General features: G+C 43.8%; 1 protein-coding gene across 1 annotated transcript; it reads left to right on the top strand.

Moving 5' to 3' along the window:
* Positions 1-1,336: 1,336 nt before the first annotated feature.
* Positions 1,337-16,593, top strand: ENGASE (endo-beta-N-acetylglucosaminidase). The gene is made up of 14 exons (XM_036756153.1): positions 1,337-1,525; positions 3,525-3,589; positions 3,922-4,123; positions 7,083-7,231; positions 8,717-8,874; positions 9,356-9,504; positions 10,332-10,494; positions 12,145-12,248; positions 13,202-13,310; positions 13,695-13,882; positions 14,196-14,344; positions 15,015-15,123; positions 15,554-15,668; positions 15,957-16,593. Exons 1-14 carry the CDS (start codon positions 1,383-1,385, stop codon positions 16,365-16,367), a joined length of 2,214 nt encoding a protein of 737 aa, XP_036612048.1. The 5' UTR covers positions 1,337-1,382; the 3' UTR covers positions 16,368-16,593.

The following is a 16,593-nucleotide window of genomic DNA, read 5'->3' as shown; positions in this document are numbered from 1 at the left end:
AAGTCAAGGTGGCAAAGATTTATTGTCAACACTTTTTAGTGGGCAAGAGTTCTTAGGGAACCTGCAACCTTAGAGGGGTGCAGTTAATGTTTATATGGGATTAACTATAGTAAAACAGGTGCCAGATATGCTAACAAGATGATTCAGGGTGGGATTAGGGAGTGGTTAAGGAGTGGTCAGTTCTTAAAGGAACATGCACTTTTTGTATCTACTGAGCTGGTATTTTACCCAGAATTCACTGGGAAATGGGGGGGGGGAAAGGTTGTACACGAAAGTGTGGTTTTAAGCCTAAAACATCACTAAGTCAACTAATGGTCAGGGCTGACTGGGAAATACCCAGACTGCTCCCATCAATGTTTTGTTAGACAAGATAAATGGAAGTATATATATATACACACACACACACACACACACACACACACACACACACACACATATATATATATATATACATATTTAGGTCTAACATGGGTATAATGAGGAATTTGGGAGACATAAGATAGTTCAGAGAGTAGTAAACCTCTCTATGAGCCAGTACACAGCTAGTTCAGCCAGTACACAACCAGTTCAAACCAATAAATTCTATAGGTGCAGCTGGAAGGAGAGATAAACGTTTTGTTAGGGCATGCTGTCCTTGGGCTGGAGGGAAACTGCCTGGGAGTGTTTTTGAGGCTAGGGAGAAATGGGATTTTGGAAGTGGGGTCCAAGCACCGTCAATAGCCCTTCTCTTCTTCCTTTCCCCTCACTATTAGGCAGCCTCCTGCTTTCAGGAAATCCTTATCTTTATTGCTCCTTCCAAATTAAGCAGGAGCACAGCATGGCCACCGCCCAGATCCTGTTGCAAGCTCCAGCTGTGGTCAGGACAGCAGGAACGATAGCCTTCAGATTCCAGAGCTGGACGCCTCATAAACATTTCAAAGCCAGTCACAATAAATACACACAACTCAGCTTGGCTTGGGCGTCTTCCAGGGCAGCTTGGACTTACGGCTTCCCAAACCGGGGGTGGTGAGGATTGAAGAACAGAAGGGAAAAACCTGTAACCCCACGTATTTAGACATAACCCTTTTTTACTACCCCGCCCCCACATTCATTCATTCATCCATTCATCACTTCTTCGGAGAGTACCTACTCAGTTCAAGCAGCAGGTCAGCCTCAGGAGCCCGGGTCCTCCCCCGAGCCCTCCCAACCAGCAGCCTGGCCCCTCCCTAAGGACGTAAGTCCTGAGGTGTTTGGGAGCTCCTGATTGGAGGCCGGGCCTCAAGGGGCGGGGCCGAACGGCGCCATTGGCCGGCGCCTAGATCTGTAAGCTCGCGCCGGGAGTTCTGGGGTCACTCACAGGGGCTGATCTGGGGACCTGTGACAGGCCGCTCCCGGGAGACCCGATGGAGTCGTCCGCGGAAGGTTCAAGCCGCGGAACAGCGAGGCGGCACAGCCTGCGCATGCCGGCGGCGGCGGCGGCCGAGAAGGAGCAGCCGCGGGAGATGAAGCCGAAGCCGCCGCGCTCGCCGAAGAGGCTCGGGCGAAGGTGAGGGGAAGCCGGGAAACCTGTGGCCGGGATGTGGAGTGCCGGGGTGGGGGATGGGAGGGAGAGGCCGAGAGCACGCTAGGTTTGGACGGAAGGGACGTTCCTGTCTCTTTCTCTGGGCGCGTAGCTCTCGGCTCCCCGCTCCTCTCCTCCAGCCTGCGGATCCCATGCTTGCACGCCTTAGGCAAGGCCACACTGCCCTAGCTTTCCCCTCCCCCTCCTGGACAACTTAATGGTCTTGCATTTAAGAAAAAGCCTTTTGTACGAGTGTGACCTTAGGGGAGTCAGCCCTGTTTGAGTGTCTCCTCGTTCGAATTTCCTCCTTCGTTCAGGGAGGGGATCCCTATTGGATCCTATGACTTAGGATCACCAAAGGCACCCTAGGGATTGCCAGTCCTCGTCCTTCATTGTCAGATGACAAACCTGGCTCAGAAAAGGTTAATTCCTGCGTTTAAGGTCAGAGTTCGTTAGTGGCAGAGCCAGCACCAGAATCCAGGACTCTGGCCTCAAATCCAGGGCTCTTAACTGTTATGTGAGGCTGCCGACTTAGGTTGTTGGTTTCAGTTTTTAAATTTTATGAGACCCCTTTTGACTCGGCCACTTAGTCTTTGCCCCTGGACGAGTCACTTCAGGAGGGCTCCCGAGACCTCATCTGTAAAATGAAGAGGGTGGTCTGGTCCCAATGTCCCTTCTACCTCTGACATTTTACGGCCCACTTTGTCTACTATGAATGATATCACTCCCAGCTAGACTATTCTTGTCTTCTAGGCCACTGGTCTCAAAAGTTGGGGCTCAGCCCTGACTCCAGGGGCTGTGTGATCAACCAAATGAGGATGGGAAATGGGTTGCAAATCACTCTCCCCACAGTAGTGATTGCTAGGGTTTGTCTCCAACTCTGATGCCTACCCTGAATCTTAGACACTCCCCCACTCTACCCCATCTCTCCATTGTACCGTCTTTTCCCTTCTGAGCTAGGGCATTTATAACCTATTCAGTATGAAATTCCACAGCAGTAACTCTGTATGTGCCTGTGAGAAAATTGATTCCCTTCCCCAAGCCTCACCCCCAACAAATTTAATCTCTGCCCAGAGGACCATATGTATCTTCAAATAGGTGAGTCACCTACTTTCCTAGAGCCTGCCCCCCACCCCTTTCCCGGTTTGCATAGGATAGAAGGAGTCCTACAAAATGGATGGGTTGTGACAGATGTCCTTATCCTATAGTTCCATCCCTCTTCCAAACTGTGAGGTAATTGTTGAAGGCTCCAACATCCTAGTCACCCAGGTTCACAAGTGAATTATTAATGTTATTATTGACACCTCATTTTCCTTCAGCCTATACATCCATCAATAACCATGTATTAAATATGCCAAGCACTTTGCTAGGCATTAGGTATACAAAAAAAGGGAAGAAAGATACAATCCCTGTCCTCAAGGAGCCTACATTCTAATAAGAGAATCTATCTGACGGTATTTTAAGCAGGGTGTGGCAGTGGCTCCAGGTCTTCCTAGTCCTCTCTTTCCCTGTTGCTTTCGTTCTCACTCTCTCGGCTCTCTGCCATCCCTCCCCCCTTCTTTTCTGTATTTTCTTACCCCATTAGCTTGTAAATTACTTAAGGGCAGAAACTGTCTTTTTCCTAGTATTTGAGCACAGTGCCTTTTTGAAGGCAGTGTTTCCACTATGATATAACCTGACCTTAGTCTTTGGAGCAAGTCTTCTGGGTTGGCTATTTTTCCCACTATCATGATATCTAATAATAAGGAGAAGGGTAGAATCACCCAGAAGTCTCTTAATCAATCAACAATTATTTGACTCAGGTTGCCAATATACTGAAATGTATTATATAATGTGAGCAATTGTACAAACTCTGGGAAGATAGGTTCAATTTCTTTGCAGGATGTTTGTGGAACAGAAAATTGAAAGGGAAATATTTCTTCTATTTTAATCCTAGTCTATTTTGTACTAACAGCTTCTCTATGTTTTTTTTTCTTTGCTAAAGTGTGGAAGAGAGCCAGAATCCAGTCTTTCGAGAGGTGATCAATTTTAAGCCAATTCCCTTGCCAGGTGAGAAAACCTGAAGCTGTACACATTGATTTTTGTGGGTCTTAATGGCAAGGATTCTTAACTTGCTTTTTAAATATTTTGATAACTGTATTTGCATTTTACTATAACTGATTTCCTTTGTAGTTCTACATATTTTATTTTATGCATTTAAAAACATTCTGAGGAGTCCTTAGACTTCATTAGACTGCCAAAGAGGTCCCTGACACACAAAAAAGATTAAGAACTCCTGCCTTAATGCCTTCCTCTCAAGATTTCATCTGTTTAAGTTCTTTTTCATTTTCAAAGTTACAACATTTCAATGGCTTTCCCCAATGTTTCTCTCATCTGTCCAGTTAGAAACTATGACAAAAACACCACTGAACCTGTCAGCTTTTACTTTTCTTCCCTGGAGGAGCTTCTGGCATGGACCCCAGGTAGTGATGACGCCTTTAACATTGCCATGATACCCCTAGCAGATCGCCAACCCTCACTTCAAAGCCAGAGGCCTCGGACTCTGGTGTGCCATGACATGATGGGCGGTTACTTAGGTGACAGGTGAGTTAAATTTTCCCCTTCACCCAATAAAACAGTGGTCAAATTGAGAGACCATGAGGTATAGTTAATAAAGTGCTGAATCAGGAATCAGAAGACATTGGTTCCTAAGTCTGCTTCTGTAACTAACTAGTTTTGGGACATTGGGCAATCCTATAGCTTGTTTTCTCTCTTGATTCATTTAATTAACCATCCTCCCATAGCTTCACAATCTATCCTGAGTTTCCTGGCTTTTATTGACTGATGCAAGATTTGTTATGGATCACAGGGAGACTTTACCTGAACAAATAATGGAATCTCCTACCTTTTTTGGAAGCCTGCTTATCTATTGTCATTATTCCTCCAAATTTGAAAGATAGATTCCACTAATGGAAAGCAGTTGTGGTACAGTGAAGGTGTACTGTACTTTGGCACATACTGTGTGACCTTGGGCAAATCACAGAGTTTCTTTGGCTTCGTCTTTGTTTCCTCATCTGTAAATGAGGAAGTTGGACTGGATGGTATTGAAAGTCTCTTCCAGTTTTAAGCCCAGGATCCTATGATCTTGCATGTCAAACCCAAAAAGAAAGATGCTTCCTGGGGAATTACTTTGGCAGTAGGGATGAGTCATAATGAACATGGATGAATTCAGTTATTTAGTTCAGCAAGCATCTTTTTAAAATTGTCTTTTTTATTAAGTTAATCATCTATAAACGCAAATATTTCAGTATGCAAAGATGAGCAAAAAAAAACCCCTATTATCTGTAGTTTTCAAAAATGTGTATTTTAGTGTTTATTTACAAAGAAGTAACAAGATTGCCCTGTTTGTGGTCCTTTTTCACTTTTTTTTGTATATTTTATATTTTACTGATGCTTTTTTCTCTTTTTTTTTTGCCATCACTGTCATTTCCTACCAACTCACCCTACCTTATAATAAATTAGTATAGTCATGCAAAACAAATCAAGGCTTTGCCTTTATCTAAAAATTTGTGTCTTATTCCATAACTGTAGTTCATCGTTTCTGCCAAGAGACATGCTTTATCAATGGTCTTCTGAAATCATGATCAGTCACTGCATTGAACAAAGTTGTAAAGTTTTTCATTTTTTTTTTACATTATTGTGGTCACGGTATAAATTGTTCTCCTGGTTCTGCTCATTTTATTCTTCAGTTTATATGTCTCCCAGGTTACTCTGAATCTGTCATTCATCATAATACTCCATTAGATTCATAGACCCCAAAATGATAGGCACCTACTTTATTTCCAATTCTTTGCTACAACAAAAAAATATTTTTGTATTTACGGATCCTTCCTATTTTTCTTTGGGATATGTGCCTAGTAGTATTTTTGCTGGGTCAAAGAGTATAGTGTTTTTGAGTATTGTTCCAAATTGTTTTCTAGAATGATTGGACCAATTAGTAGCTCTACCAAAAGTGCATTAGCGTATCTTTCCTCCCAGAGCTCTTATAGCAATTGCTATTTTCCCCTTTTGTTATCGTTGCCAGAATGTGAAAGCTCAAAGTTGTTTTAGTTTTTCTCTTATTATCAGTGATTTGAAGCATTTTTTCATATGGTTGCTGGTTGCTTGCATTTCTTCTTTTTAAAACTCACATTTGACCACTTCTCTTTTGGGGAATGGTTCTTGTTCTTATATAGAGAATAGCTACTGGACCTGTAATCTCCTGGAATAGGAAACACCCTGCTGAGGAAACTCTCTTGGCACATTTTCTACTATTTATCATCTTAGAGAGTTGTCTGTAAAACTGATAAGTGTCTGGCGCACAGTCAGAGACAGGGCTGTTCTTATATATATTTGAAGTTTCTAAGTATCTTAACCTATATTAGAGAAATCTGCTGTAAAGGTTTCCTTTCAAATTCTAACTGCATTGATTTCATTTGAGCAAAAGCTTTTAAATTTTAGTTAATCAAAATTGTTGATTTTACCCATTTGTGATCACTTCTATTTTTTATTTAGAAATGAAATCTCTCCCTATCCTTAATTGTGAAAAATATCTCCTCTTCTCCTGTAGCTTTTTTATTTTATGACCTTTTATATTTAGGTCATGTATCCATTTGGAGTTCATTGTGGTGTATATGTAATAATGTTAGTCTAAACCAGGGGCAGGGAACCTACACAATTGGCCCTGTTGGCCCTCAAGTGTGACCTTTTGATTGAATACAGACTTCACAGAACAAATCCAGGTTCCCCACCCCTGGAGCCTAAATCTAGTTTCTGCCAGTCTGTTTTGCAGTTTTTTCAGCACTTATTGTCAAATAGCAAGCCTTATAGTTGGTATCCCAATAGTTGGTATTGTTGGGTTTATTAAATACTTTGCTACTGTGTTCATTTGCTTTTGTATCTTGCCTATTCCATGGATCAACTTTTCTGACTTCTCTGTTTTTTAGCCAGCATTAAATAATTTTGAGGATTACTGCTTCATAGTATAGAGAATTGGTACTACTAGGTTCCCTTCATCCCTGCCTTTTTTCCCATTATTTTTCTTGCTATTCTTGACCTCTTCTTCCTCCAGATGAACTGCATTATTATTATTTTGCACCCTAGAGTAACCCCTTGGTAGTTTGATTGTTGTGGCACTAAATTAATTTAGGTAGTATCATCATGTTTATTATATTGGCACAATCCAATTAGGAACAGTTGGTATATTTGTCTTCCTTTATTTCTGTGAAAAGCATCTTGTAGTTTTATTCATGTATGTCCTGAGCGTCACTTGGTAGGTGTTTACACTCCCAAGTATTTTTACGGCAAACATTTTCTCACGACTTGCTGTTTTTCATTTCATTTCCTGTGTACATGTCCTTTTCTCTCCAACAAGACATAAGCTTTTTGAGGGTAGGGTCAGCTTTGGTTTTTGTCTTTTTATCGCACTATGCCTAGCACATAGTTGGCACGTAATAAATGCCTGTTGAATTGAGTTTCCCATTTTGTGTCCTGTGATTTGACTTCATCCTATTCCTTTACCTAGGTTTATTCAAGGCTCTATGACAGAGTCTCCCTACACCTTCTACCACTGGCAGTGCATTGACATCTTTGTGTACTTCAGCCATCGCACAGTCACCATCCCTCCAGTGGTCTGGACCAATGCTGCCCATAAGCATGGGGTCTCTGTGCTGGGTAAGAGCAATGGCAGGCTTCGATTATTAAAGAGAGTGTACATAGTAGCAGGTCAGAGGGATGTGGGAAGGGGAGATTGGTCTGGGAGTGTCTATAAATGTGTTGGTTCTTTGGTTCACAGAGCTAGAAGGGATCTTAAAGTCCAGCTCCTTCATTGTACAGATTAGGAATCAGGGGCAGAGTATAAATGACCTGCCCCAGGTCACACGGGAAGGATGTATGCTGATCCAAGATTGGAACCCAGATGTTCTTTCCGTACTGCCTCCTTAGCTATGCTGTAGTAGAAAGAACATTGCCCTTGAAGTTAGAAACCTAGTTTTGAAGTTCTCCTAACTCTCCACCATTATTAGCTCTGGGTCCTTAGGCAAGTCCCTTAACCTGTATGTGCCTCAGTTTCCTCATCTGCTAAGTGGATATACTAATGCCAACACAACAGGATTGGTGTAAGGATCAAATGAGATCATATAAATAAGATGTTTTTGTAAAACCATAAAATTCTACATAAATATGAGCTGCTGTTGCCACTAGAGGAGGTGACACAGCATAGAGGGAAGAGCACTGGCTTTAGCCTCAGGAGGGACTTGGGTTCAGATCTTGCCTTAACCATAGGGCCATGGTCAATGCTTTACTTTTGCCTCTTTGAGCCTCCTTACCGGTAAAATGGCTATAGTAGTAATTAGAAGAACCTCATAAGGGTGTTGTAAATGAGAAAACAAATCTAAAGTATTTTTACAAACTTTAATCCGTCAAGCATTTATTAAACACCGTGCAAGACACTGTTCTAGCCATTGGGAATATGGAGACAAAAAACAGAACAGCTCTTTTCCTCAAGAAGGTTACATTCTCTGGGGAAGGGAAGGGAAGACAGCACTTGAAAGAGACCTGGAAAGGTGAGGGCAGAGGAGGTATGTGTGGTGGCAACGTGGTGGACCCGGCCTGGAAGTAGAATGAGGGACTGGCTCTGGGCAAGACAAAGTGAAAGCTCATCTGTAAGAGACCAGTGCCCCAAGGGCGGAATATAAGATTTTGGTTCAGGGGGAGATGAGAGAGATGGGGATGATGGCTAGCATGCAGGCAGCTTGGCTCATACCAGTAGCCTCCTACCCATCCTGAAATGAGAGTTTGCTCAATAAGAAGCCCATGTAAATAAAAACAAGTTAATTTTGGGTTTGGGGGAGACATTAGCATCCAATGGGTCATGTAGGAAGTTATGCATGAGCTTACGTTTGAAGGAAGCAAGAGAGTTTAAGATAATGAAGGGATTCATGCCAGGTGTGGGTGAAGACACTAGGATGGGAAATAGCGTGTGTGAGCCACATGCCTGTCTGGATGGACCATAGAGGATAGTAATATGTAGTAAAATATAAATGTCTGCTATCATTACCTAGCCAGAACTCATTAGCAGACCCATTGGTGGCCTTTTGATTTACCTCTGAAGTCACAACTCTGGTGTTTCCATCCTAACCTTTCTGTCCTGTCTTCTAGGGACCTTGATCACAGAGTGGACAGAAGGTGGGCGGCTCTGTGAGAAATTCTTGTCTGGAGACCCATCCTCTTACCAGAAGGTGGCGGATCAGCTGGTCCGAATTGCACAGTTTTTTCGCTTTGATGGCTGGCTGATCAACATTGAGAACCCACTGAGTGTGAGTGTGGTCCTTTCCCCCCAGCTACCCTTCTACCCTAATTGAGTTCTTTTCTCCCCTCTGGGTTTTACATGTGCTAGCCATCATACCAAATGCTGAGGAAACAAAAGCAAGTTAGCAAGACAGTCCCTGCTCTCAAGGAGCTTATGTTCTAATGAGGAAGAAAGCACAAAAAGGGAAGCTGGAAAAGTGCTGGAAAAGATATGTATAGTGGTGACACAGTGACACAGCCCTTCTGTAATACGGGGCTCTGGGTATGGGTAAGACAAAGTCACCTGTCAGAGACCAGCCGCCACAACAGCAGAGTGTACAATTTGGTGGTGGTTGGGGGTAGGGGAGATGGGGGAGATAGGAGTGATGGCCCGAGTATAGGCGGCTTAGTTTTCTTCCTATCCTGAGAGAAGAGTTCGCTTACCTAGAGCCCTTTTTAAACTGCACTTGACTCAGACAATGTCAAATCTTCTCTTCTCCCTTCTCACAGGTGGCTGCAGTGGGGAATACTCCTTTTTTCCTGCAATACCTGACTGACCAATTGCACCAACATGTGCCAGGTGGATTAGTGATTTGGTATGATAGTGTACTGAAGGATGGACAGCTAAAGTGGCAAAACGAATTGAATGAAAGTAATAGGTGAGCTGAAGTAACAGTGGCAGCTTTGGTCTCTGTTTTCCTTGTCTGCTGAGTGTGGGCAGAAGGGTGAAAAGAGATTGGAATAGATTCCAGTCTCAATGCAATAAGGATGGCTAATGTTATGACTGGAAGGTACTTGCCAGATTAACTGAGCAACTCTGAGAAGGATCTAGTCTTCATCCTTGCCTTTCCAGGCCTAATTAGCTGCATTCAGTCTTCCCACCTAAAAGAATACAGCCTACCTCTGAAGGAAGTGAGGCTTTTCTTAATTTGCCTTACCTTTAAGCATAACTATTTGCGTAGGCCAATCATAATGTGTTGTGGGTTGGTTGTAAAGAATATTAATGCTTTTCGCTCCTGTGGGCAGCATGAACTACTTAAAAAAGAAAACAAACAAAAAACTTTGGGCCATTTGCGTATGAATAAATGTGTGTGTGTGTGTGTGTGTGTGTGTGTGTGTGTGTTGAAACTCAGCAGTGGCATTGACCTGTGAGAGGTTTGAATTCGTGGCAGTGGCTCTGACCTGTGAGAGCTATAAATTTGTGGCCACTTTGGGTGAGAAGGTGCAGTCTGATTAGATTCATCATCAAAAGGAATAATTGCTTGTGGCCTTGCACTTAGAATTATATGGAGAGTGATTTACAGACACAGTTCCTGCCCGTTAGGAGCTTCTAAAAAGGCAAGGTGGGTTCTCAGGGAGCATGCCTCTAGTCTCAACTTCAGGAAGAAGGGGCGTCCTTGTGAATAAGAGGGCTCAGTAAAGGCTGAGAGAGCAGGACTGGCTGCTCTGATCCTTCCCCAATTTTGTGTCTCTTGCTGCTTCCCAGGGTATTCTTTGACTCCTGTGATGGTATCTTTACCAATTATAACTGGAAGGAGGAACACCTGGAACGTATGGCAGCCTTCGAGGTGCGCAAAGCAGATGTGTATGTAGGAGTGGATGTATTTGCCCGGGGAAATGTCGTGGGAGGTGGATTTGACACAAACAAGGTGAGTCGGGGTGGTGGCGGTGAGGAGGGGGGAGGTAGAGGGAGGCATAGTCACCATTTGAGGTGGTGGCAGTGCCCTAAGGGCTCTTTCAGATTGGTTGTTGTCTTTCTCACCTTTCCCTTCATCTTGGAGTAGGAAGGTGCTGTCATTCTTCTTAGGATAGAGAAATTGAGATTTAAGAGACCATTGACCTGTGGAATACCCAGCATGGGGGCCACAGGGCTCACTTCAGCCCCGGACGACTGGGAATCTGGGGACCTGTATTCCAGACACAGACTTTAGGCACGTCCCTTCTCTTCTCTGAGAAAAGGAAGATTGGTGGGGAAGCTGGGGGATGGAATAGGGTTGGACTAAACAATCTCTAAAGCTTTTTCAGTTCTATTTTATGACTATGAATCCTGACTGTCAGATCATTGAGAAGTAGTGCTGGATTTGGAGTTGGAGATCTCAGGTTCAGATCCTATCTTTGCCCCTTATTAATGCTTCTGTGATGTTAAGAAAGTCACTTACCCATTTTGGGCCTCAGTTTCCCTCATCTGTAAAATGACGAATTGAATTAAGTGAAATCTCTTCAGCTCTAAATCTATGATCCTATGATAAATTCTTGTGCACTTGATAGTAGCCTGGACCACCAGTACTGTCTGTTCTGACTAGGTTTTAGCTTTTTTCTGTACCTTTTCAAGACAGCAGAGCAGACTTGGGGAATTATATTTTTTTAATTCCTTGGTCAGTTTAGGTGATGACCTGGGATATTTGGTTTTGGAAAATGATAGGTTGGTTATGAGTTTCCCCTGGCAATACAACTTATGGCAGCAAAAAGGAAAAGGGAGGTTGGGGGTTGATATGCCTCATGAGAGAAAAATAGATAATCTGTCTCTTGAGCTGTCAGTCCTGTCCCTTTTTTTTTTTTCTATAGGGAGGTCCTCAGTCACTAATTAAGCTTTAAATGAGTAAATTAATGCCATCACAAAACATTCTTCTTATTCCCAGTTATTCTGATTGTGTAATGAGGTATGAGGTTTCCTACGTGCCATACACTTTGGACATTCCTTCTGGCTTTCTTCCACCCTGCAGTGCCCTCTTATGGTCAATGTGTGAAACTACAGAGTGCTCAGATAGGATTCTGCGTGGATCTCAGCAGCTTGTTTAACCAACAAGCATTATGAGTGCTGTCTATGTGCCAGGCACTGTGCTGTGTGTGGGAGATACAAAGATAAAAATGGAACAGGGACAGCTGGGTGGCACAGTGAGTAGCACACCGGCCCTGGAGTTAGGTGGACCTGAGTTCAAATGTGGCCTCAGACACTTGACACACTTACTAGCTGTGTGACCTTGGGCAAGTCACTTAATCCCAAATGCCCTGCCTTCCCCCCTGAAAAAAAAAGAGAGAAAAGTGGAACAGTACCTGCTTTCAAAGAGCTACAAAAAAACCAAGAGTTCATCAGAAGAGTGTGTGAAAATTTCAGAACAGACTGATGGAAAATAGGGAACTACATGTCCCGTATTTGATGAGGAATTAGAGACCCATTGCTTCCTACTCAGATCCTGAGAGAATCCTGATCTGTAACCGCAGCCTCAGAGAAGGCGGTGGAAGAACTATTTTTACTTTTATACGACCATTGTTTCTCTCTGCCTTCTGTCTTTCTGCAGTCACTGGAGCTGATCCGGAAGCATGGGTTCTCAGCTGCGCTCTTTGCTCCTGGCTGGGTATATGAGTGCTTGGATAATAAGGATTTCTTCCAGAACGAGGACAGGTGAGCTCTCAGTCCCTCTTGGGGCTTCTACTAGTAGATCAGTGAGTCAGAGAAGGGGACCTCAGATGATTTTTTTCTGGGCAAATCAAACAGCTTGGCTGCCCCCAGGTAGGAATGTCCTAGAAAGAGATGGAAAAATAGTGAGGATTGGATGATGGGTCAGGGACTGAGGGACTGCTTCCGTCAGACTGGCATTTCTGGTGCATGAAGCAAGGTGACTGAGGAAGCATGAAGTTATAGTTTGCAATCACACAGTGTGTTATAAATATTTTGTTTTGTTCATACACACACACGCATACATAAAAATATAAGTATATATATGTATGTGTGTATATATATATGTATGTGTGTATATATATATGTATGTATGTATATATAAAACTTTTGTTTATGTCATTGATTCCTTGGGCATATGCCCTGCTCATGGGTTTACTGAGCCAGAACAGCTTAGTGACTTTTCTTTAATAATTCCAAATTGTTCTCCAGAATGATTGGTCCAAATCACAGCGCTACCAGCAGAATATGAGTTTGTCTCTTGGCCCATAGTTCCTTTAATTTGATTCTTTCTTTTTTTTTTTTGTCAGTTTCATAGATGTGAGGTAAAACCTCACAAACTATAAACACACTAAAATTTAGTGTGAGTTTCTCAGAATTAATGATTTGGAAAAACCTTACATATGATTGTTGACAATTTGCATTTCTTCTTTTGAAAACTGTTCCCCTTCTTGGGGTACTTATATATTGAACAGTGGCTCTTGGTCTTTTATGTGTGTCAATTACTTGTATGGCTTGGATACCAGACTTTTATCAAAGGTATTTCAAGGCAAGTAAAAGTTCGTCTTGCATGGGGTTGGGGAAAGCTATAAGATAGAGTGATTGAGTTTGAGAGTATTCTGAGTCTCCTCTTTATTACATTTCTTGAGTTCTTCCTGCACCCACATGTCTCTGTGTAGGTTCTGGAGTTTGCTGGAGCAATATCTGCCCACTCACAGCATTTGTTCCCTGCCCTTTGTCACCTCATTCTGTCTGGGCTTGGGAACACGGAGATTCTCCTATGGACAGGTGTGTGGAGTGTTTGTGGTTCTCTTGTTCCTTTGAATTCATGCTGGGTTGAGGGTAGAACAAGAGTTTCCTGCTTGTGCTAGATTAAAAACAATTAATTGGTGCTTTTTGTCTTTACGTAACAGTAATTTCCAGATATGCCCCTTCCTGCCTTATACTCCAGCCAATGAGCCTTCCCTTGTATTACTTATAACTTGTATTACATTTTTGTCTTCTAATTTCTGTAAATTTGTGAGAAATGAAGGGGAGGTTTGTTTGGTGTGACTAGGATTTGTGATCTGAATAGAGTTGATATCCAACTTTGATCTCTGTCCATTCGTGCTGTCTGCTTTGTCCTGCATGACATCATAGAATGCTCTCCTTGCCTCTGTGTTTTTCTTTTAGGAGGAGACAATAGGACCCTGGTACCACCTGAGTGCTCAGGAAATCCAGCCTATATTTGGAGACCATGCACTAGAAAGTGAGTCTGGTTGGGTGAGGATTCACAGCTGCTTGATGGATGCCTGGAATGGAGGAAGCTCCTTGCTTGTTCATGGGATGATTCCTTCCAACAGTGGGAAGGTAGCTGTGAGGTAGGTGAATGAGTGAGGATTAGGGACTTTGAGCCTCTCTTTTGCCTCTGTGCTGGCTGCTAAGCTTTCCTGCCTGGTAGGGCAAAGTGCTAGAGGGCCAGGGCAGATAAAGCTTTTCGGCATATGTTGTGCCTTGCTTTGAGGAAGCTCTGGTTTTCCTCGTGACTTTCCAAAGTCATGGTTGTAACTGGAACTAGTATACTAGCCATCATTAGCCAAACAGCTAAATCGTAGAAGGGAAAGGTAGAGATTGAGCCTAGCACCTTAGTAGAGTTTCTCTAAGGCCTCTCATTGCATAATTTTTTTCCTTTAGGCTTTTTTCTCTGAATGTCCCAGCACCACCAAAAATTTATCTGTCCCTAATATACAAACTGGAAGGGCGCACAGATATCACCGTTGCATTGGAACTCTCCACCCTGGATGCTCGAAGATGTAACATTGGGGGCATCTCCTCTGTACATGGTGAGGAACCAGAATAGGGTCTCCCTCTTGCCTTCACTAAACTCCTTTCCTCTGATGTCTTTTCTTCCCTCTGGGCTTTTTACTTTGGCTTCTGTGGTCATCTGTGGAAGCAAAAGTCTGAAAGAACTTGGATAACCAACAGGGTGGAAGGAGTGTTGGGAGGGGCCTTCCAGGGGTCCCAGAAGTGGATATTAAGATCTCAGCTAAATTGTCTATGCTTTCTTCCTTCCTTCAGGTAGTAAGAGTTCTTAGTAGAGTCTGCAGGTAGGGATACCATGCCCCAGAATGATCATATCATAAGTAGATGAGAGGAAGAATTCATTTCTGCTTTCCTTTTTAGACTAATTCCAACAGTCCAGGACTTTGTCTTTGAGCTCAAAAAGCTGTACCTCCAGCTGGGCGTGTCATTGGGAGTGAGCAGATAAAGTGGCATGGAGTAGAGGAGAAGGTGGGGAGCCTTATCCTTGAGTGCTTTTCTTATTCAAAGTTCAGTTTTACTGAAGGGAGATCAGATGCCTGCAATGTGACAACTTCTTCAAAAATGGAAGTTTTGGCTTCCTGGCTGGTTTCTTCCTGGTTCCTGGTTCTTTCCTTCTTGGCATTTCTGATTTGGGGATCTGGCTGGAAAAATAGAATTGAACCTCATATTTTTCCTGACTTGTCTCCTTAGCAGGGCCAACCACTAGGCACACTCCCCGACCTCTCCGGGTGCCCCCAGCCAAGCTGCTCAGGTGGGTTGGTAGATGCAGCCAGCAGTTCGACGGGGGCTGGATCCATCGGTGAGTCCCCCTCCCCCAAGGGTGTGTTGCACTGTGCAAGGGGCTGGCCTACCATGAAGATGGGCTAGAGGTGAGTGGGTGTAAGGATTTCCAAGCTGAGAATTCCTAGGTCTGGAGGGTGGTGGGGAAACTCCTAGGTTTAGTCACTCTTGCCTCTTGGAACAGCCCTGTCCAGCAGGTTTCTAGGCCTCTGCAGGGTATAGGTCCTATTATCTCTGGAGCCCTAGGCCCTGGATCAGGGCCTTTGTCACTTTGCCTCCAAACCCCCTACTTCCATGGCTCATGTGGAATTGGGTCATGGTAAGCAGTCGGCAGTGTAAGCAGCTGAGCTGGAGTTTCGTCACTCAGTGAAGTAGTAGGGGATTCTGTTCAACATAGAAGCCCCTCCTTCTTCCTTTGTCTTCATAGCTTGTCTCTGCCCTCTCCACAGCTGCTATGAAGTGAATCTTCAGAACTGCTTTTTGCAAGACATCTTTGTTAATTTCACACGCCCCTTGGGCAGCCAGAAAGATGAAAACTTTACTTGTCGCCTTGGAGAAATCCAGGTGAGAAGTCCTAAGGATGAAGATTCCTGCTCTAAGACTTGTAGAAAGGAAGCTTGAGGTCCTGGGGGCTCAACCTGTTAAGGGCTTATGCTGACCTCGCAAGGAAAAGGCATGATATTGCTATAAAACTGGGAACAAACTACAAAGTTTGCTGGTAATAACCCTTGTCTCAGAGAGAGGGGGTGGTGCTGGTGCCCAACCTGTAAATAGCACAGGGCTCTTCTTTTCCATGTTGCAAATGAAAGTGAGGAATTAGGGGAATATTCTGAACTTTCTTTCTGTTGGCAGGTAGTGGATGCAAACAGCCTAATGACACCCTTGTCCCAGGTCCGGGACCTTACTGCCTCCCACACCTGTTGGCAGCGTGTCCACTCAGAGTCACACAGGTTCAAAAAGCTTCTTCTCAGCTGTACTCTCTGCTGGTCCTACCTGTTACCCCAAGCCTGTGGCTTCCGAATCTACCATCAGGGAGGAAACTATTCTTATAGAAAGGAGTTGCTGGACTCAGAAGAGCCCACGTTCTTGGGTGTAGCCCATGCCAATATGTACCGTGTGGTGAACCTAGAAGTAGAAGAAGCCCGAGCTGGCCAGGACTGCTTTGTGGATTTCTTGGTACAGCCTATCCCCAAGGAAGGATTCTTGGTTCCTCAGGTAGAGTGGGGCAGATTGACCCTGCTCTACTCAAAGTCTAAGCATTAAAGCAGAACTGTCTCATGGACTTGAGATTTCTTTCATCATTGTGGTGGAGGGAGGCTTGATTCAAGCATGTAAGTTTGGAGGTATTGAAGTAAAGGCCACTGGGGGACCTTGGGCATAGCTGTGGGTGGGAAGCCGTTGGAGGCCCATGTAGGCCTTGGTAGCTGCATTGGAACTGAGGCACACGTAACGTTTCTCTTTTTTTTTTTAATCAACTCCTTGAGGTTGA

The sequence above is a fragment of the Trichosurus vulpecula genome, chromosome 4, assembly GCF_011100635.1.
Source record: "Trichosurus vulpecula isolate mTriVul1 chromosome 4, mTriVul1.pri, whole genome shotgun sequence".
In the NCBI taxonomy this organism is placed as follows: domain Eukaryota; kingdom Metazoa; phylum Chordata; class Mammalia; order Diprotodontia; family Phalangeridae; genus Trichosurus; species Trichosurus vulpecula.
Note: the sequence above shows the minus strand (reverse complement) of the source record. Positions and strands in the feature narration are given on the sequence as shown.

What these genes read in the sequence shown, in the direction of transcription:
- ENGASE (XM_036756153.1), top strand. Translation starts at nt 1,383, where the DNA reads ATGGAGTCGTCCGCGGAAGGTTCAAGCCGCGGAACAGCGAGGCGGCAC. An exon ending in CCGAAGAGGCTCGGGCGAAG is followed by an intron (nt 1,526 to 3,524) that starts GTGAGGGGAAGC and finishes TCTTTGCTAAAG; the next exon opens with TGTGGAAGAGAGCCAGAATC. An exon ending in GGCGGTTACTTAGGTGACAG is followed by an intron (nt 4,124 to 7,082) that starts GTGAGTTAAATT and finishes TCCTTTACCTAG; the next exon opens with GTTTATTCAAGGCTCTATGA.